The following is a 22,609-nucleotide window of genomic DNA, read 5'->3' on the forward strand; positions in this document are numbered from 1 at the left end:
TGGCTGAGAAATGACATGCAGAAAGATCTGATGAGTGCTTCCCAAATATCACACAGGATCAATCCTTAATTCCTATTGAGTGTGCCTTGTGAAGAGATGACCATAGTAGATTCTTCCATGTTATAAACAGTGAAGTTGTCCTTTATATAGAAGCTCTTATTCCATTCATTGTTATGGTGTGTGTGAGGGGGAGGGGAATGAAAAGCCGAGCTGCAGTTGTTATTGATGCCTCCATTATGTAAAAAAGGCCACAAGAACATGGAATATTATAAACCCCATATATTAATATTATATGTATCTCCATGGAGTCAGAAGACATTGCAGGAGACCCACACTAACCTTTATACGCAAAATACCTATTATACATCTCCTTAAACTCATTCGCTGTCATGTCAATCAACTAATTATGGCCACCCATTCCACTCATTCACCACTCTCCAAGCAAAAAAATCTAGTCCTCCCACCCTTACTAACCACATTTTTGTGCAATTTCCACAAGTGACACTTAGTTCTTTTTTTTCTCTATTTGTCATGTATTGAGAAATTTCTTTGTCAATCTTGTAGAACCCCTTGAATAACAAAAGAGGAGAATCATTTCTCCTCTTTTCCACTAACTCACTCCTCCCACATTCTCTCCAACACTTTTACCATCTTATCTTTATTAATATTAGTTACTTCATTTTCATGCTTCCCACAGGACTAGTTTCTTTCATTCACATGGGAATTTCAACTTATTCACTCTCACTTTCATACCATATCTCTTGGCATAGATATGGTATGAAAGTGAGAAAGAGGTACATTGTTCAAAATCCATCATGCTTAAACTCACTGAACAATTAATCCTTGGCTGCCATTTTTTGTGTATATTATGAGTAACACAGAACTTTTTGAATGATATTGCATATTAATATTACACATACACGTCTGAAGTAAAATACTACCAAAAATGTCTAAAATTACTAATATTCATTAAAATAGCTTATCTGTAAGCCACGTGCAGCACTATTCCAGTTACGCTTAAATCCAATAGTCAGTAACTAACTTAAAAATGGATATGCCTCCCCCACCCCCAAGAATAAAACATTCATCCAAATCCATTAATAGATGAGATGGATACTCTACTCTCCAAGAGGAAAATAAAGCCATTAAAATACCCTGGGCAGAGTAGAATTTTAATGTCTTGGAATTTTTATATTTTTGAAACATTTAAACTTGGAGCATTTATATTTTTGTTTTGGCATACTGTCACAGATGAGTGCATGTCTATTCTATAATTATGTTTTCACTAATTAAAAAAAAATCTAAAGTTTTAAACAAAATGTCTCTTGGCATGTATTAACCGATCTCTGTTAGGGCTCCTTCTAATTCTTGTGATTGCATGGTCACAAGAATTAGAAGGATCATGTGGTATTGTAACTGAATGGTTCTTACTGTTTGCATTAAAATTTAAATTCAAATAGTTTGAACTGTGGTCTGAACTATTCTCTAAATTTCAGAATCATTCATACCTTTATGTTGTCATGGTCCTCGGTGATTGTTGTCTCACAAGTCTTCTTGATGTGGAGCCCGTCTGTGGCTAAAAATAATGAATATAGATCCAGATTTCACCAGACTAACTTCATCCCAACTGAAACAATTTTATTCATCTCATTGAACTTGTTCTATGTATACATTGGATTTGTATAACTAAAAATGTCTAATTAAAAATTTGCCATGTAATTTATTATAATGCAAATATTAAATATACTATATAAATATTCATATATTAATGAAATATTATAACATTTTCCAAATTGCCTTTTCCTTATAGAGAATATGTGGTTACTAAAATTTTAAAAGGATATGTAGGCATTTATTATTATTATATCTGATTCACAAGACCTATAGCACATTAGTGCTGTGCATGGGCAAGATGAATAGAAGAAAGGGGGTATCTGTTTGCATATTGCTTGAATAGCTGAGGATTGTAATCTTTGGAGAAGACGAAGTGGAGTGACTGTTCCTAAGGGGAGAAGTAGATGGAATGAAGGAGGCAGTGAAGTTGGTTTAGTAAGTTTCAAGATAGACTGTAAAAGGAGTGTTGGTTAGCAGCAGCTTTTGTTCTAATGATTTTAGAGGAGAATGGATGAAAAATAGTAGTCAATTCAGCAGAAACTGAACATATGTGAGAGGGGTCATTAATTAATCAGATTACTCTCTTTTGGATAGAATTAAGCAATCTTAGAGGATTTTGGTGCACCATCTCAGATATGAGAGCAATATTCTATGGCTGAGCAGATTTGGTGAAGTAGTGTCTTGTGCAATAAAGTAAGTTTTTTAGCAGCTGCAGAAGCTATAGTTGAAATAGTTGTACCAGGAAAGATCAGAGGTGCAGGTCAGTCCAAAAAGAGAAATCTGATCATGTTTGGATATCTCAGTATTACTGAAGATGGGTGGGGTGATGAGAGCTCTTTCTTGTGAGAGATCAGAGAGGACTGAGTTTTGGTGGCATTGAAGTTTATAAGGTTGTCCTTGCCTCACTGGGATATAGCTTGAGATCTGAGTCCAGGTCACTGTAGATCTTGAGAATTCTTATACTTGATCACTACAAGGTTTGTCAAATGAAAAGGAGGAATGGAGTGTACTGTCATCGGCAAAGCTATGGATAGGATTGGAAGTCTGTGAGAGCAGGTCATTTATATACATTAGGAAGAGAGTGGTGAAAGAAAATCCTGGGATATGCCTATGTTGGTGGAGAAATCTGTGGAGAGAGTAAACTATCCATCATGACACGTAGTGAGAAAGTTGACAATTCATTTGTAGAGTGAGGAAGGTAAACCATAGAATGGCAGTTTGTTAAGTAGACCCTTATACTAAACTCGATCAGATGTTTGAAATTTCGAGGACAACCACGTGGGTTTCTCCAAATTTCTTCATGGCCTGAGTCCAGAGGTGGCTGGTGAAGGCAAGAAGATCAGCTGCAGATCTTCTTGATCTGCAGCTGATCAAGTGGCAAGCTTCATGAGTGACAGAATACATACTGCTGGTCACTGATTAGTTGGTATGTTTCTAAGTGGTTCAGGAGTTGGTTGTTGGTGATCTTCTCCATAATTTTAGAGAACAGAAGTGAGAACAATTTCTTAGTAATTTGTTGGGTGACTTTTATCACTTTTCTTTGGGATGGGCTGGATGTGGAACCTGTTTCCATGTATGGTAGATTCTAGTTGAATACTATAGAGTTGAAGAGGCAATACAGAATAGGTTTTAGTCGGACACAGTTTTTTAACACAATAATAGACAAAAAATAATCTGAAGGATTCTTCAGATTATTTTTGTCAGAAGACTATGGGCAACATGAAGAGACCCATTCTTGGTAATGTGGAGGAACTTTACCCAGGTCATCAGTGCAGGAATTGGAAGAGGAGAGTGATGCCAGTAAATTGGCTTTGTCTGTAGATGAGGTATCTGCAGTAACATCCAGTTGTTGAAAGTGGTAGAAAGTTGGGTGGGTAGAAGTTGCAACCAATGGCTTTGGCAATGGACCAGAAGGAGTGATGCCATTTGGGCAGAAATGAATTTGCAGTATTTGGCCCTTTCTAAGTCTGATTTGGACTTGGTTGATGATTCTTTTACAGCTGTTGCAAGCTGCAGCATTTTTGGTCTTTAACCATTCGTGGTAAGCAGAATTTTTATTCTTTTACAGAATTGGCACATTTTTTTGGGAACCAAAGCTTGGATGCTAGCTGAGAATTTGGATTGGAATTAGAGATAAACTTTCATTCCTGTGAGGATGATTTCTGTTATTTGGTCTGAGCAGGCGGTTGGACCAGAAGAACTGAAGCAGTAGTCATACCATGGGAAGGAAGAATAGAAGTCACAGAGATCCTCCCATTTGGCACCCTTGTAGTGCCAAAGGACGAGACTGAACTGGTGGGTAAAGGTAAAACTCTGGCAAAAGAAACTTGTATGAGGTTGCGGTCAGAGTACCAAGTGGAAAACTGACAACCACAGTATACCTGAAGGGAGATTGTTAGGAAGAGTTCAAGTGTATTGGCAAATTGAAGGGAGGGTAAGTTTTCAGGTAATTCTGGCAACAAGATTGATCTCAGATAAATCCACAATTCAGATCAACTGAGATGATTTGAGTTGTGGACATTGAAATTCACAAGAAAGATGACCTTACTATTGGGGTATTTTGACTGCAGAAAGATGTGCTTTAGACTGGGATAGTTGAAGAAATCAGAGTTGTTAATGGAGTTTGGAGAGTGATAGAGCATATGAAAAGAGCAGCTTGATTTGGTAGAGAAATTTTGAGCCAAAGCAGGTGAAAAACTGAGGATTCAAGGATTTGCAGTCTCTGGCAGTGCATTTCACTGATGAATGCACAAGTGCCACCCTTGTGGCTGTGTAATGTGTAATTTGGGCAGTTGAGATGGACAGTGGCTATTGAAGTTGTCAGTTGGGGGGGTTCTCATAAAAATAGTAATTCTGGTTTAGATGACTGTAAGGGGTGGTGCACATTGTTTATGTTGCTGTTTAGGCCACAAATGTTAAAGTGGATGTGGAAACTTATTTTGGTAAGAATTAATGCTCATGATTTGGTTGGGTTTCTGTTAGATTTTTTTACATTGGTTGGATTTTTGATGTTTTTTTTTTATCTATTTTCTCTGGGAGAATTTTTGAGATGCATGGTAAAATTTCATTTTGTTGGGTTGTGGTCCATTGTATTTGGTGGTAAGAGATAAAAGGTAGTGGAACATACAATGAGAGGTGATAGACTTGTAAACATATTGCCCACACAATGGGGACTCTGTCTCCTGTCCATATGTGGCCTCGTCAGTTACCCCTACTGCCACAGTAATTGGTCTCACTCCAGTCACAAACTGGCAAAATAAGTGGTTGCGGGATTTGATGCTAGCAGATCGGGAAGCCTTCAGATTTGTTACTAACTGGTTCGGTCCTATGTACCAACCAGTGGCTGGCCAGCTGAACTGTTTTATTGCTATATCCTCGAATGGGGGAGGGTGCTGGCCCCTACAGTGAGATTAGTGTGTCATTGAGGGTATCACTCTCATTGCATGTGGGAAGAGTGGGGCAGAAACTAGAACCCTTGCTCTAGCAACCAAACATGACTGTTGCCACTTCAGGTCTATTATGCAAGGTGGTGGTATTTCACAAGGTGATGAAAATCATCTACCTCCTAGAGGTCTAGTTGGCATTTCCTCCAACTAGGGAGATATCCTTTTGCAGTGGCAATGCTCACCATGAAACAAGATATACCACTGGAAGGTGAGAATAACTTGACTGAGGGATGCCATATATCGAGCATTGACAGCCCTTTAGTTACCCATAAGTTACTGAAATTTTAGAAAACACTGGCCTAGAGTATACCTCATACGTGATACTGATTTCCACAACAATAAAATGAATCAGATAATGGCAACATGAAAGTAACTAGAAATCTGTAGTTCCCCTTCCTTTTTTAATATCTAAATTTTTTCAAAAAAAAATTCTAGCTTATATACCATAGGTCAAACTAATGAGAGAATACAGGTATCCCTTGCTTAACGAGGATTTGATTATCGCGGCAAGAGTTTTGATTAATACGCCTTTAAATTTACCACGCAAAATCATGCTCACGCCATGAGACTGCTAGCCTCGTGGTCATCCAAATTCTCTTAATGATCTGTGTGAGAATGTGAAAGTTTTATTTTTCCCACCAAATACAACATCATTGTTACAACCTATGGACATGGGAGTCATTGCAACTTTCAAAGCCTATTTTCTTAAAAAGACATTTTCAAAGGCAGTTGAAACAACAATGGGTGAAAATCATGAAAATCACGCCACAAGGCTGGGAAAATTTCGAGAAAATCACGCTACGAGGCTCAGTGCCAGCCAGTTACTTCGCTGCTAGCATTAAGAGTGGGTGCATTACAAGCTCCAGTTGTTCTGTTGTACGTATTTACAAATTACATTCTTCGTAAATTTTACAGCCCATTGATCATGTCGAAGAATAAGAGCAATCCTATAATCAGGTCATTGAGTGAAAAAAAGAAGAGGAAGATAATTACCTTAGATACAAAACTTGATATAATTAAAAGATTTAAACGTGGTGAAAGTAAAAGTAAGATTGGGTGCGAATTTGGTTTTAACGAGTCTAAAATACAGACTATTTTATCCAAAGCTGATGAACATTGCGAGCAAGGTAAAGTGGCATCTACATCTGCAAGTATGCAATGCACACATAACTGGAGTGCTATAATGGTTGAAATGGAAGATCTGTTGATTATTTGGCTGGAAGACTGCAATCAAAAGAGAATTCCAATTAGTGCCTATAATATCACTGCCAAAGCTCTAAGCCTGTTTTCAAGACTTAAAGAGACTAAATATAAAGAAGACAATTCAAAATTCGCAGCTAGCAAAGGCTGGCTTAAAAATTTTAAATCTAGAGCTGGACTAAAGAATGTGAAAATAACAGGTGAAGCTGCAAGTGCCGATGAAGATGCTGCATCCGCATTTCCTGCTGAGCTGCAGAAAATTATCGAAGAAAATGATTACGATTACTGCCAAATTTTTAATGTAGATGAAACTGGACTCTATTGAAAAAAAATGCCATCTAGAACTTTTATATCAAAAAAAGAAGCAGCGCAGCCTGGCTATAAAGTATCAAAAGATCGCTTAACTGTTATGCTTGGAGGGAATGCTAATGGAGATTTTAAATTGAAACCGCTGCTTGTCTGTCGAACTTAGAACCCAAGGGCTTTAAAAGGATGTAACAAGCACTCTTTACCTGTAATTTGGTGGGCGAATCAGAAGGCTTGGGTTAACCAAAGTCTATTCGAAGATTCGTTTAAGTCTTATTTTTGCACAGCAATTGAAACTTATTGCAAGAGAAATAACTTAGCTTTCAAAGCTCTTTTGCTTTTAGACAATGCACCTGGTCATCCAAATTCTCTTAATGATCTGTGTGAGAATGTGAAAGTTTTATTTTTCTCACCAAATACGACATTATTGCTACAATCCATGGAGATAGGCATCATTGCAACTTTCAAAGCCTATTTTCTTAAAAAAAATTCTCAAAGGCAGTAGAAACAACAACGGGAGAAAATGCAATTACGCTCCACAAATTTTTGAAAAAATTTAATATTAAACATGCAATTGAGAACATTCGTGACTTGTGGGAGCAAGTGTCTTCTAGTTGCACGAAAGCTGTTTGGAAAAACCTTCTGCCAGAATGCGCTAAAGACTTAGGTTGTTTTCAAAATCCCGTGAACAATGTGGTCAAAGAAATCGTTGCAATTGGTGAAGATCTCGGTTTTGATGGTGTTGATGCAGAAGATGTTAAAGAATTATTGGATTCAAATTCAAAAGATTTCAGTGACAACGATCTTCTTGAAATTGAACAACGTACATATGAAGACAACGAACAAATGGAATGTGAAGATGAGGTTCCAAAGGAAATAACAGTCAAAAAACTGGATGGAATATTTCGCAGTTTAGAATCGCTTTAGCAGCAAGTAATGGATATGAATCCAGATGTTAATCGAAGAATGCTTGTTTGCCAAGGTCTGGAGAGTCATTTTGCTTATTATCGTAGAATTTATGCGATAAGAAAAAAAAACTAAAACTGTTCAAACGACTCTTTATAACTTCTTTTGATTAAAAAAAATTGCAGTAATTAATGTAGGTTCAAGTATTTATTAAATATTTACTTTGCATTCATTTTTATCTTTCCTAAAAGAGTACCATATAAAACAAACTATTGGTACAGTAATCGATTAGGGACGAATTGTACTTCTTACCATTGATTATTAGATTCGATTAACGCGATTTTGATATATGCTGTAACATCGAGGAATTAATTAACCATGTTAATCGAGGGATATCTGTATAGTAATTTAAAGTATCACGACTAAAAATGAGGTATAAGAAGCAGATGTTATAAGATTATTCTGATTGTTGATTGACTGATGTAATTATTAAGCTTAATTTTTATGTTGGCTATTAATTTTTCAATTTAATATATTTTTATTTGTTTATTTTTTGTACCACAAGAGTTCATGCTAGGCAGGTTTAGTACTATTCCAGTTACACTTAAGTCCAATAGTCAGTAACATAAAAATGGATATGTCCCCCCCCCCCCCCAGAATAAAACATTCATCCAAATCCATTAATAGATGGGATGGATACTCTACCTCTCTAGATGTGCTGTAATTTACTGCACTTGGTTGCTAGTTGCTGTAATTTAATAGTTGTATATAAAAGTGTGTGTGTGTGTGTGTGTGTGTGTATACAGGGTGTTCGGGATAAATTTGACATATTTATAATTAATTATATTTTTCCGTAAGTTACATGTATTAACACACACTTCTCTTCATTTAAAAGTTTGGACCCTTCTTCATTCATATACAAGATGTCAGAAAGGATGGATAGCTGGAACCCACCTGAATCATGGAAGAGAATAACTTGTATCATGATGATTCGTGCCCGCCATCAAAATAAGGATATTACGACTGCTGCCCAATGCTCCCTGAACACAGTAAAAACAATCAGGCATGAACTAGAGACTTGCAATGGTGACTACGAGGATGTAGCAAGAAGAAAGATCCCTAGCAGACGATCTGATTGCGTTCGTACAGCAGAATTCCTTGCGAATCTGCAGGAACAGGTGTTGAAGAACCCTGGCATTGGAATTCGGGCTTTGTTCGTGGAGTTGCTAACTGTAGTCAAGCCCTGGATAACAAGGGTAGCCAATGGTAGGCCGTATGTATGGCAGCAGGATTCGGCCCCTTGCCACACCTCTGGGAAAAGTCAAAAATGGTTGTCTGAAAATTTCTACGACTTCACCAGTCCAAATGTTTGGCCTCCAAACTCCCCAGACCTTAACCCCATGGATTATTTTGTATGGGGCGCAGTTGAAAAAGACACCAATCGCACTTCCAGTAATACAAAAGCCCAGTTAATGGATAAAATTAAAACAGTTTTTGCGGCCCTTCCCAGGGAGACTGTAGCATCAGCTTGTTCGAGGTTCCGAAGCAGAATTGAAGCTGTGATCGATGCTAATGGTGGTTATTTTGAGTAAATCTTGTTGATAGTATTGTAATTAACTCTGCCTGTAATGTTTTTTTGTCAATTCATTAAATTTAATAGATACAAAGAAGATTTTCTTTTTCCTTACGAAACTGTCAAATTTATCCCGAACACCCTGTGTGTATATATATATATATATATATATATATATATATATAGTCATCTTCAGGAATACATATATATTCCTGAAGATGACCTTAATCATTTGAACTGGCTTGATGTGTTTGCACGTCAATAATTACATAGATGCAAAGTGATCCATTGAAGTTAATATAACATTTAGATACTAGTGAAATGTGTTGGATATCTCAAACAGTTGACTCCATAACTCATGAGTGCTGTTCAGTTTAATTTCACGGAATGAAAGGATCCTCATATGCATGCCCAGGGATAAGGGTTATAAAATAATCCTTAGCTTCAAGAATATTGGTCTGGAGACAAAACAGCATATTTTTAAACCTTCAATAAATTGTGGCAGTGATTTCATACTTATCAATGAATCATTATCTAATTCCTAATAGAAAATATTTTCAGTTTTATTTAATGATATTGCTGCTGTAAAGAAGCCTTTTATTTTAGTATTGAAGTTACTTTTAATTTTATTTTTTATTCAATATAGAAAGACAGTGAATTATCTGAAGTAAAGTTGGACTTGAGAATTTCTCGTAGGGAACAAAAACGTACTGAAGACATTGTATCATCTCTAAAGGAAATTAATTCTAATTTTAAAGTGAAACTGAAAGAATTAGAAGACATGGAAACAAGAAGTCGTATTACAGAAAAATGCCTAAAGGATAGACTTGATCTTGTGGAAAAAGAACTGGCAGACAAAAACCAACAACTAGAGAAGCAAATTGTTAATTTTACTGTAAGCTGTAACACATTCTTTATGTTTAACTTATTATTTTAATTCATGGATAAAAATAGTAATGCTTTTTTTTTTTTTTTAATTCTAACCAAATGTGCAATTTATCTTTAGTTATTCAAGAGTTTTAGCTATTACAAGAAATATTCTATGAGGGAGGATGTAAAGGAGTTGCTAGATGGAGAAAAGCTGAAGAGCGAGAAGGTGAAGATTGTAAGTCTCCATCCACACTATGATAGAGACAAACTGAGAAAGAGGACATTGGTGACAAATCAATCAATACTTGTACAGAAAGAAGGATGCAGGATTTATGGATCTGTGGTGTGTGTTTGACAAAAACGATTTGTATAATGCTGATGGACTGCATATAAATGGTTTTGGTGTTAGGTGTCTAAAGAGAGCTTTGTTTGCTGAGCATGCTGAAGTGCTAATTCAGGAAAACTTAAGCAATTAGGGTGGAAGTAGTGAGTTTATGTGAAGGCACCTATGAGGTGAATGAGTGTGAGAATGACCAAGTGCAGAATCTATTTTCTCAAGCAGAAAAATCGAATAGGGTAGTCAATTCAGGAAGTAAGAGAGTTTGGAGAGGAGGGCTACATTGATACTCCAATTTCTGTATATTAATGCCAGAAGTATTAGGAACAAAAGAGAAGACTTTTTTGCATTGGTTAGTGAAACCTTGCCAAAAGTTATAGGCATTAGTAAGACTTGGCTAACAGCAGATGATGTAGTTAGTGATAAAATGTGAAGGATTTAGTATTTTCAGGGAAGATACAGAAGATGGGATGGAGGGAGGGATACTGCTGATGACAGCAAATGAATTGCAGCCAAAAAGAACAGGAGATAAGTGAGAGGGTGGCTGTTCATTTGTAGCAGTCTGGTGTGGGATCAAGGCCATTAATACAAAATATACAGTAGGTTGTTGCTATAGGCCAGGTAATTCCAAGGATAATCTGGAAGACATACATCAGAAAATTAGCATGAGTGAAGATTGCATAATTCTTATGAGGGACTTCATCTGTGTAGATATAGAAGAAGGAAGAAAATGGAATTTGTACACCTACTTAGAAATAATTACTTGAGACAGCATGTGATGGAGGGGACTAGGGGTGTGAAAATATTGGACTTGTCATAGGATCAGAAGACCTGTCATAACCAAAGTGGCCAGATTGGCAAAAGTGACCATGCAGGTCTTCACTTGGGAGATTGTAAAACATGAAGAATATTTAGTCAAGAAGGGATATGTGGAACTACAAGTCATTATGACAAGCTTAGAAGGAAGCTTGGATCTGTGACAGCATGATACACTGCAAGGGAAGGATTTTAGTAGTACATGGGGGGGGGGGGGAGAATTAAGGGGCATATAGAGAAAACAATATTAAATTGTTTACCTAAGGTAAGGTGGGTCAATCAGGAAGGAGTTAGATGGATGAGATATATCATTAAGCATGAGTTGCAGAAGAAAAATGCTGTGGAGGGTATATAAGGAGAAAGATGACCAGAAATAATTATATTGAAAAACAAAGTGCAATTAACAGTATGATGGCGAGTGGGGTTGATGGTGAACAAGTATGTGTGACTGGTGATAAAATAGCAAGAGTGAATGAAAGCAAAAAAAAAGGATGCGAAATTTGAAAGCAGAGTTGAAGATCAAGCAAGAGATAAGGCTGGTACAAAGTGAAATGAAGTGAATTGGAGATATATATGGAAGAGTGAAGAAGACAAAAACAAATGTCAGTATGAAAAAAGTAACAAAAGACCCACAAGTGGCTTTGTTTATTGATTCAATGATTAGAGGTGTGGTAAATGGGAAGATGTGCACAAGTTTTGTTTTCCTGGAGCTAAAATGAATAGTGATTGAGGCATTGGATATGAGGAGTAAGCAAGCAAAGGAGTTGGTAGTAGGGACAAATGACTTGACTGGGAACAATGAGATTGTAAGATTGGATTTCATGAGATTGTTGAGATGGATAAAAGATAATAGTGTGATAGGGAAGGTAGTGTGTTGCCTAGGTATGACAGTGGTGAGATGAGATGAAGAGCAAGAATAATGAATGATATTGGAAATGTGTGATGAGAAAGGTGTGCAGTTTGTTAATGTGTGGAATGAGTTTGAAGGATGAAGTGAACTCTATAAGAGTGATGGACTGCATTTGAATGGTTGGTGTAAGTCACTTGGAGAGACTGCTGCTGGGAGGTAGAGAAGTGAGTGCAGAGAATAATATCAAGTGGGAAGTGATATTATGGGAGAGTAAGACAGGAGAGATTGAAGAGGTGGTTATGAATGAAGAAGTGAGTGGTATGAGAATAGAGAATGAGAACAGGCGTGCAAGACTGACAGGGAAATGGGGAAGCACAGGGTGGACAGAGGAACACAGCGTGAGAAATGCTGTGCTCAAGAGGATGTGAATGCATGTGTAGACAAAGGGAAGGGGATGATTTGATCAAGGGAAAACCGTTGGATTTGAAGAAGGTTATTAGATGAATAAGGAGAAAAAGAAATGGTTTGAGTTAAGTTATCTGTGTGTATGTCAGATGTTGTGGTTAAGGTGTTGGAGAAGTTTGTGAGAATCTAGGAGCCAGGATTGGGTTAACAACAATGTTATTATATTTGATGGTCAGCATGGATATGCTAAAGGTAGGTCATGTTTTAGTAATCTACTTATTACAATAAGGTGATGACTTCATTGGACAGAGGGGAGGGATAGCACAGTAGTATACTTAGATTTTGCAAAAGCTTTTGATAATTACCACGTGATAAGTTGATAGTCAAACTAAAGATGTGGTTGGATATTAGATTAGTGCATTGGATTAGAAACTGGCTATCTGATAGGTATGAGCGAGTTGTGTAAGTGGAGCAATATCCCAGAAGAGGAATGTCACTAGTGGTGTGCCTCAGGAGTCTGTTTTAGGGTCATTGTTGTTTAACCTGTATGTTAATGATATTGGCGAAGATTTGAATGGGGATATTCAGTTGTTTGCAGATGATGCGAAGTTGGGACGAACTATGAAGAGCAGAGATGTGGCGTTACAAGAACTTGAATAGATTGAGTGAATGGGCAGGGGAATGGGGATGTGAGTTCATTGTTGCAAAATATAAGGTTTTAAAATTTGGTAAACAAAGATGGAATGTAGAATTTATGCTTGGTGGTCATATATTGTTTGGAGGTGGGGGAAATAAGAGATATCGAGGTTGATGATGGATAAGGATCTAAAATTTAGAGGACAACACAAATTCTGGGAATGATGCAGAGGACACTGACTTGTAGAAGTAAGGGGATTCTTGTTCTATTATATAAGGCTCTGATTAAGCCACACATGGACTGTGCATAGAGGTGTATTCCTGGAATAGCCTCTCATATTTGTATTTGCTGATGTGCAATAGTGGCCTTCCAGTATATCCTGTGGTGGGTGTCGAAAGCATGATCAAGTCTAGATTGGCTGTAATGGTGGAACTAGATTTAGTTGCCTGGTTTCCAAAAAGATGAAGAGGTGTTGGAAGGGGTCAAGAGGTGACTAAGGTAGTTTCTGATCTCTAGAATGTCAAATATGAGGAAAGATTGAGAAGATGGAATTTATCGAGTCTAGTGGATAGGAGGAAGAGAGCTGATATGATGGAGACAAGTTAGTAAAGGATTGTTACAAGATCAATGTTGAGGTTTTTTTAGAAAATGGTGGGAGATCAGGAGACATCCTTGGAAGCTGTATAAGGTGGGTGTGAGCAGGGGAGTGAGAAGCAGGTTTTTTGCATGCAGAGTTGTGAATGATTGTAATGCCTTGTCTAAGAGAGTGATGTCTGCAGAGAATTTTGAGTGTGTTTAAGGTGCAGTATGATGAGCTGTGTGTATGACAAAAGGACCTCCTGGATGAGTCTGACTCCATGGGGTCTTAGGGTAATAATAATAATACTCTTCCTCCAAACTAAAATCCTCTTACTTCTAATTTTATTGGTTGTAGTTCTTCAGCTATCATCAGCAATACCCCACATCTTGTCCTGTGTCAAGGGTATTCTATGTCCTCTATCCCAGAACACAGAATACCCTTGACTTTCTGTCCCTATAACTATATAATTTTTTCTGCCAGCCAGGTCTCATGATGCCTATAATTGTTGTCCTAGTCTTGCTGACGAATGCTAAAAAATCCTCTCCCTTATTATGAATATTTCTATCTTTCGTGTACATGCATTAGTACATCCTCTTGTATCCACACTAACCAGTGTGTAATGTCATTACCAACCCATTCCATTCTGAAACCTGTGAAATTGCATTCAGCATGGCATAATCACTTCTGTCCACACTCATTTATCACAAAAGGCAACCAAAGTTGGGCTTAGGGTCCTTAATGGCACCACCTTAGTGGGCTTGGCTGTTGGGCTCAAGATCTGAGGATTGAAATGAGTACTTCCCAAATTCGGGCTAGTTTCATGTACTGCACCCAAATTTTTTTAGGTTTGGAAAGTGTCTCAGGGCCGAGGTATATTCCTGGAATAGCCTCTCATATTTGTATTTGCTGATGTGCAATAATGGCCTTCCAGTGTATCCTGTGGTGTGTGTCGAAAGCATGATCAAGTCCAGACTGGCTGTAGTGATGGAACAAATTCTAATATTTGCTATCTTGTTTGACTGTAGTAGGATCTAGGAAATGTGGCTGGTCTTTGGTGGGGTGTATAAGGGATGCCAATTTTTTTGTGGTCTGTAAATGGTTGTGGGTTGTATTTCTTTAGGATTTTTGTTAATTGTTTGGTTGTGCCCAACATATGGAACGATTTGTGTAATCTGTTCTGAGGATGGGGAGAAAGGAGGTTTTGGTTATAAGGTTTAATATTTTTTCGATTTTGTGGGCTTTGTAGCCATTGGATAAGAAAGTGTTGAGAATGTGATCAGGGCTTCAGTAGTTAGAGCACTACTATCAGAACTGATTAATTTTGTCCTGTTGTATAGGGTTTTTATAATCCCATGCTGTGGGAAATGGGTTTTCTGTAAATAGAGAATGGCAGGGAATCGTCAGGCTGCTGTATAATCAGTGTCTAGGAATTGGAGACTGTTCCTTTTTCTGTGGTGTACTGGATCCTGGGATGTTGATTGTTAAGATGTGTTAGGAAAATGTTGAGAGTATCCATGCCATGTGGTTAAATGGAGAACACATCTGTGTCGTGTAGCCAAACGGTAGGTTTATGTGGGGCAGGGTTTAAGGTTTTCTCTTCAAAGGTCTCCATGAAGTAATTGGCTAGGGTTGGAGAAAGTGGTGAGCCCATGGCTGTCCCTTCTGTTTGTAGAATTTTCCTTGTAAAATGAAATAAGGCAAACTGAAACAGGACTGAGATATCTGGTCTCATGAAATATCAGCCTCATTTACCCAGTGACCACATTGTTCTATGATCCCTGATGATGGCAATATAGCATTGCCGAAATATCGGAAATATAAAGTTATTATAATTAACATTCAGTATACATTGTAATTTCCTGAAAAATAATAGTCATGAAATGTCAATGTATAAGCGTTTCTACCAGAATTGCATTATTATTACACTAAAACCTCGATATAATGGACTAATTTGGGCGAGGGGTGTCCATTAAATCCAAAAGTTCGTTATATAATAAAGTAGATTTTCCAAATGCATCAGCTGGCATGCGTTAACACTGCCCAGAAAGTCACGCCATACGATAAAAGAACCAATTACAGTGCGATTGGTGTGATTGCGTGCTAATCATTATCCGAACATCTTTTATGAGTGGTGACTCATTTATGTCGGCTGAATTACTACAGTGTTTTTCCAACATATGATGGCCTATTCGCCAAAATTTGTTTAAAAATAACAGGAAATTAATAACAAAAAAACCTGTTAATTTAATTATTAGCAAATCTTGGTTAAAAGTATTTTAAAATTAACAGGGTGTTAATTTTCACGTTACCTACGGTCCGGAAATTTTGTACGTTAAATCCGAAGTCCATTAAATCGAGGTCCATAAAATCGAGGGTTTACTGTATTGCTAACATCTGACCTCCATGGAGTCAGAGATGCATTGTGGGATGTACACAAAATGCTCATTCAACCATGCCTTAAACTGATTCAGTGTGTCTATATTCATAACACACTCAGGCAATGCATTCCACTCACCAAACAGTCTTCATGCAAAGAACTGTTTCTTCACACCCTCCTTATAGTTTCCAGTGATGGCCTCTTGTTCTCCCCCCTCCCCTCCCATTCTATGAAAAATCTCTTCCTTCATGTCAACCTGATAACAACCCCTGACTAGTCTCATGTCTCATCATATTCCTCCCCCCCCCCCCTTCCTGCTATTCACAAGACTTTGCAGTTTACATTCTCTCAATCTGTTCTTGTACTCCACATTCCAAAGACCACTGACCACTTTTGTGAATCTTCTCTGAATCCTTTCTAACATTGTTGTCACCATGAAAACCTGGCGACTAAATCTGTGTACAGGCACATGCAAGGCCCTTCGATATGGTAAGCTGAAGATTTCTAGACAAACAGAATGAATTAATGTGCTTTTATGCTTTGGGTGTTCTAAGGATTATAATTATTCTTTATATATATATTTTGTATTTATTTTTTTACATGGCCTAGAAACTGTTCTATAGATCAAACGGAATTTCTGAGCTACTTCAAGTCTCCAATAAGCAGGAAAACTGTGTCATATTAAGCAATGAAATCTCCCGACTGAAAGCCATCACAGACATGCATGGCTGGATTTGAACTTGTAGCCTGTTGGTTGGAGAGCAGATATATTAATCACTGGGCCAACCAGGCCAGCTAATTATCAAGGTTGATTTGATTGTTCCTCATATAAGCATACAGAACTTTTCTGAAAAATCTTGATTCACTTGCTATGATTTTTTGTGTTCTGTTATTGCGTTGGCATTGGTGTAGATGATGATGGTAGTTGTTCATTATTGTTGGTGGATTTGAGTGGTGAAGACAGAGTTGTGGAGTAGGTGCTTCCCTCGATGAGTCTTTGGACTCCTTGGAGGTGTCACGTAATAATAATAATAATATCCGGCGATTTCATTTGACAAGGAAAATTCTACAAACAGAAAGAAGGGACAGCCATGGGCTCACCACTTTATCAACCTCTGGCCAGCTACTTCATTGGAGACCTTTGAAGAGAAAGGTTTAAACTCTGCCCCACAAACCTACTGTTTGACTATGCTACATAGAAGGGTCTCTATATGGCCACATGGCATGGATACCCTCAACATTTTCCTACCATGTCTTATCAATCAGAATCTCATGATCCAGTTCACCTTAGAAAAAGTAAAACAGTAGTCTTCCCCTTCTTAGATACTCTGATTAGATGCCAGCCCAATGTGTCCCTGGCATTCCCCATTTACAGAAAAACCACACAAACTGGTTGATACATTCAAAAGATTCCCCCCCCCCTTCCCAAAAGTATGGGATTATAAAAATCCTATACAAAAGGGCAAAATTAATCAGTTCTTGATAGCAGTTCCAACTAGTTAACTTGACCACATTCTCAACACTTTCTTTTATAATTGCTACAATCCTCACAAAATCCAAAAAATATGAATACCCTATAACTACCCCCTTTCAGAACAGATTACACAAAATCAATCGCGTAATATTTCTAAACTACTCTTATTTGCTCCACCAAAGACCAGCCACATTCCCTAGACCTACCAGGTCCCTTGCAGTTGCAAACTGTTCTATGGCCAAACAGGCAGGATAGTCAATATCAGATTTCTGTCTAACAACCAAAACCAGCCAATTTAGAACACTAGGAGGTGCTATTTAGGCCTGACTTTGGTTGCCTTTCTTTAGCCTCATTTACTCAGTGTTAGTACCTGCATGCATATATCATTGTTCTGTACCTTGCCAATATATCGGAATTTAATTCCATAATTAATATTCAATGCTACGTTGTAATTTCCTGGAAAATAATACTCAAGAGGAAGCTGTATATTTTTTGTTTATGCATTCCTATCTGTTGCATCATTTGTGATTCACTCATAATTCTGAATGGTTTGATTCTTAATTTTAAAATACAAAACAATATCTGCAACTGAATGGTACCTCTTTATAACTTAAACTTTAATGTACAAAAACACAAATAATATAACAACAACAAAAAAAATCATTAGGACTTAACTACACAAGTGCCAATATACATTGCTTGGAAAGAAGTCAACGGACAGCCCCATGCGTATGGTACATTGTGGCATGTAGCAATGCACATGCTTGTAAGTATAAATTGGAGGAATATGATGCTCCCAAATTAGTGCAATTATGCCTGGGCGAAATTGCTGTGAGAATAGCTAATAGCTTGAAAGAGGAGTTGTGATAAGATGCCTATCTATTCGGAAAATTGTTGACAAATTTGGCCACCCCAGATCAACAGTCAGTGATTACCATACTGAGATGGAAACATAGTGAGTCATCTGCAAGTGCTACCTTCAGTGGATGACCCACCATGCTCACTGAATGTGACCATAGGCTACTACAAAGGATAATATGTAAAAATCACCATTTGTCGGTTGACACGTTGAATGTAGTTCCACATTGACTGCAACATGAATCTGCACAAAAAAGTCTTCAGAACTGAGGTTCACAACATGGATTTCTATGTTAGGACCAGAATATGCAAGCGCAACGTTACACAAACCAATAAGCAGTGTCTTCAGTGGTGCAAAGAGCATGCACAGTTGGATGTGGAATTTTGGAAAGCTGTGTCATGGAGTGATCAATCACTCTACACCCTCCACTGAGGATGGGTTGAGTGTGACAGATGAGTCTCTTATCAAAGTGAATAACCCCAACTATGAAATTCGGAAGTGGTGGTGGTGTGATGGTATAGTCCTGTTTTTCCAAAGAATCATATTACTAGAAGAATTGGAAAAATTATTGGCAATTTAATTGAAGAAATTGAACAACGAATGTCTATTGATTTACGATGGGGGGGGGAGCAACAGTAGTATGTATTGTACATATATTGTGAATATGTAATACTATTTGCATTAATTTTCTTTCTATTTTATATATTTATGTACTTATAGGATACTGAATAATCAGAAACCTGTTGTGCTTTTAATTGTCATTTGAAACATATTGATCAAAATGCATATTTTAGCACATTCATCTTGTGCAGAAACCTTTAGAACAAATTAACCGTGTAAATCGATTATATTATTGTGAATGTTCTAATTATTTGTTATAGATTTATCTTCTCTTTTATGTTTTATTGAATATTAACATATGTGCAAGTAACCATTTTATACACACGCTGATACATAATACTTGGAGATAATATGCACAATGATGCACATTATTTCTACTGTTCTTCATTATCTATATGAATCATATTATGAAGGCAACCTGATATCAAAATTGGTGATAATCTTATCTCTTTACTTTATATATAGATGTTATATTTCTATATGAATCATATTATGAAGGCAACCTGATATCAAAATTGGTGATAATCTAATCTCTTTACTTTATATATAGATGTTATATTTCTAAATGAATCCAGTACAGGTTGGTGTATTACATGTTCATTTGAAAGGAGCAATAAAAAGACATTGAAATAGGCAGAAGAACACTGAAAACATCAACTATATTGAATGACAATTTCAGTTATTTAGGCACAATTTTTTAGTGAAGATGGCAAATTAAACATGGAAACAGACAACAGAATTAGCAAAGCTGGTATGGTAGGAAGTCAACTGAATAAATTTATATGGTAAAGGCAAAAATTAGTCAAAAGACTGAAATAGCTGTATACAAGATGATAGTGTTCAAACCAGATTTAACGTATGGATCTGAGATCTGGGTTACAAATAACACTTGATCAAAGACTGGAGACTACAGATATGAGAAAGATTAGTAGAGTGAACAGATGGTATCAATGTCACTATCGTATTAAAAATGTGAGGATATTAGAAAAGAACTCAATCTTGGGAGTACTTAACAAAAGTATGACAAAATCGCGTTTCCACAGTGCAAAAATTCATGATATTACCTATGCCATCCAGATGCAAAATAGGTAAGTTGAAGGAAATTATCATCTTGGTTGGTACCAATGATTTTAGAGATGAGAAGTATTCTGTGAGAGAGGATGTAAAGCAGTTCTTAGAAGAGGCAAAACTGAAGAGTGAGAAGGTGAAGATTGTAAGTCTCCTACCTTGCTACGATAGATGCGAACTGAGAAGGGCATTGAGAGCCAATGAGCCTCTACGTAGATTGTTCCAATGAAATGATGTAGAATCTGTGGTCTCTGTTTGATGGAAAGAATTTGTACAATGCAGATGGTCTACATCTGAATGGTTTTAGTGTTAGATGTCTGGAGAGAGCTTGTTCACTGAGCATGCTGATGTGCAAATTCAGGGGAAAATAAGCAATTAGGGTGGAAGCAAGTGAGGTTGTATGAAGGCAACCATGAAGCGAGTGAGTGTGAGAATGAGAGACTAGATTCCTCACTTGGTCAAAAAAAAAACATCAAATAGGTTAGTATGCCGGCTGCGGCATTGCCCGGTTAAACAAAGCCCCCGTTGTTTTCACCAGGGAACCAGGGTGAACAGCAAAAAGTCAGCTACTGGAGCAAATCTGAAAAAAACAACCCAACTCAACATCACCAGAGTTAAAGATTGGTACTATCAACATAATAAGCCTGAATGGCAAAGAAATGGAACTAGCTGAGGAATTAGATAAGTACCAGATCGACATAATATGGGTGACTGAAACAAAAAAGACAAACTGGTGAGATCTTTCTGAGCAATAAATACAAAATGTTATATTCAGGCAATGACAATCAAGGAAAAGGAGTAGCCATATTATCCAACACTAAATACGAGGCTAATCTTCTTGAATGGCAGGCAGTCTCAAGTAGAGTGATGTAGGCAAATATCAGAATGGGGAACTGGACAATGAGACATATTTGTGCCTATGATCCCACAGAAGGTTCTACTAAATTAGAAGTAGAGGAATTTTTTGAGGATTTAGAGAAAGCATCTGACACAATGAAAAAGGAAAAGTTGGTCCTTGTTGGGGATCTAAATAGCAGAGTAGGAAATGATTGTCAGACATACAAAAATATATTGGGAAAATTTGGAAAAAAGAGCAAAGCTGATAATAATGGCCAATATTTGTTGGATTTCTTCTCAGGACATGGACTGGTTATTACTAACACCATGTTCCGACATAAAAATGTGCACAAATTCACATGGAGAGAAGGGGCAAGGAATAAGAAAAGTCTCATTGACTATGCTATTGTTGATAGTGATGTTTTCTCCCTTGTGCATTACACCAGAGTGTACAGAGGATTTGAAATTGGAAGTGATTACTATTTAGTCTTGAGCAGGATAAAATTGAATTTCATATTGAAAAGAATAACATGTAAGAAAGTTTTAAAGCGAATAAAAGTTGAGCAGCTCTCAGATGTGAACTGTAGACTAAAATACACAAATATTATTCAAGAGAAAATGAAAGAGTTTGAGAACAGGAACCAAACCTTAGAGATTCAGTGGCAAGCCTTTAAGAAAACCTTGATTGATTCAGCCAGAGAGGCATGTGGTGAGGTTGTCTGCAAGGATAGAAAAATTAGAACTTCGTGGCGGACAAGGAAGTTAAAGAGGCAGTGAAGGAAAAGAAGAAAGCATATCAAAAGTTCCTGTCAAATAAGTCAGCTTGTGCTCTTAGAGAATATAGAGACAAATGTAGGAAAGCTAAACACTGTGTATTGGCAAGAACATACAAAATAAATATCAAGAAGGTGGTGGAGGTTGTTGAGGAAGCTTAGAAATGGAGGAAAGAGATGTAAAAGGAGTTAGAGATGATGAAGGTGACATGAAAATGGGAGAAAAAGATATCCTTGAAGTATGGAGTAATTACTTCGAGAAATTGCTAAATGAAACAAGCAGTAGCACAATAGTAAAAAAACACTCAACAGGCATATAGTCATGAATACATATCCATACTTGTGGTAGAAAAAGCCATCAAAGGCTTAAAATGTGGAAAGGCAGCAGGAGTAGATGATATTCGACCAGAAATGCTGAAGTATGGTGGTATAAGAGTTCTAAACTATTGCAGTGGCTGCACTGCATAGTTCAGAAGACCTGGACAGAGGGATGAATTCCTGATGATTGGAGTAGAGCTCTCATAATACCCATATATAAAAAGGGAAATAAAACTGAATGTGAGAATTACAGAGGTATTTCCCTACTGAGTGTTCCTTATAAGATATATGCAAAGTATACTTGAGAAACGGTTGAGAAGAATTTTAAAAGAAAAGCTAGGTGAACAACAAGCTGGATTCCGGCAAAATAAAGGCTGTCAGGATCAGATCTTCACTTTATGACAAATAGTGGAGAAATCATGGGAATATAACAAAGATCTCTATTTGAGTTTTGTAGATCTGGAAAAGGCATATGATAAGGTTCCAAGAGAGAAGCTATTCAATACTCTACAATTATATGGTGTCAATGGGGCATTATATCAAGCAATACTTAGGCTTTATTTCAGTTTTGTAAGTCAGCAGTTAGAATTGAAGGAAGTACAGGAAGATGGTTTAATGTTAAATCTTGTGTGAGACAAGGATGTACATTATCCCCTCTGTTATTCATTATCTATATGGATCACATTATGAAGGAAAGTGGTATTAAACATGATATCGAAATTGGAGATGTTAATGTCTGCTC

At 37.1% G+C, this 22,609-nt stretch overlaps 1 protein-coding gene across 1 annotated transcript in view; it reads left to right on the forward strand.

Annotated features, from left to right (window-relative positions):
- The window catches only part of LOC150101893 (citron Rho-interacting kinase-like), a 594,274-nt gene that overhangs the window by 229,056 nt on the left and 342,609 nt on the right, over window positions 1-22,609 (forward strand). Inside the window, exon 19 of the mRNA XM_090400165.1 lies at window positions 9,692-9,940. Coding sequence (XP_090256291.1) covers window positions 9,692-9,940 — 249 coding nt within the window. The remainder of the gene's footprint in view (window positions 1-9,691; window positions 9,941-22,609) is intronic.

Source organism: Typopeltis vanoorti, chromosome 11 (genome assembly GCF_054136105.1).
Source record: "Typopeltis vanoorti isolate ZY-2024b chromosome 11, IOZ_Tvanoo_1.0, whole genome shotgun sequence".
Lineage (NCBI taxonomy): Eukaryota > Metazoa > Arthropoda > Arachnida > Uropygi > Thelyphonidae > Typopeltis > Typopeltis vanoorti.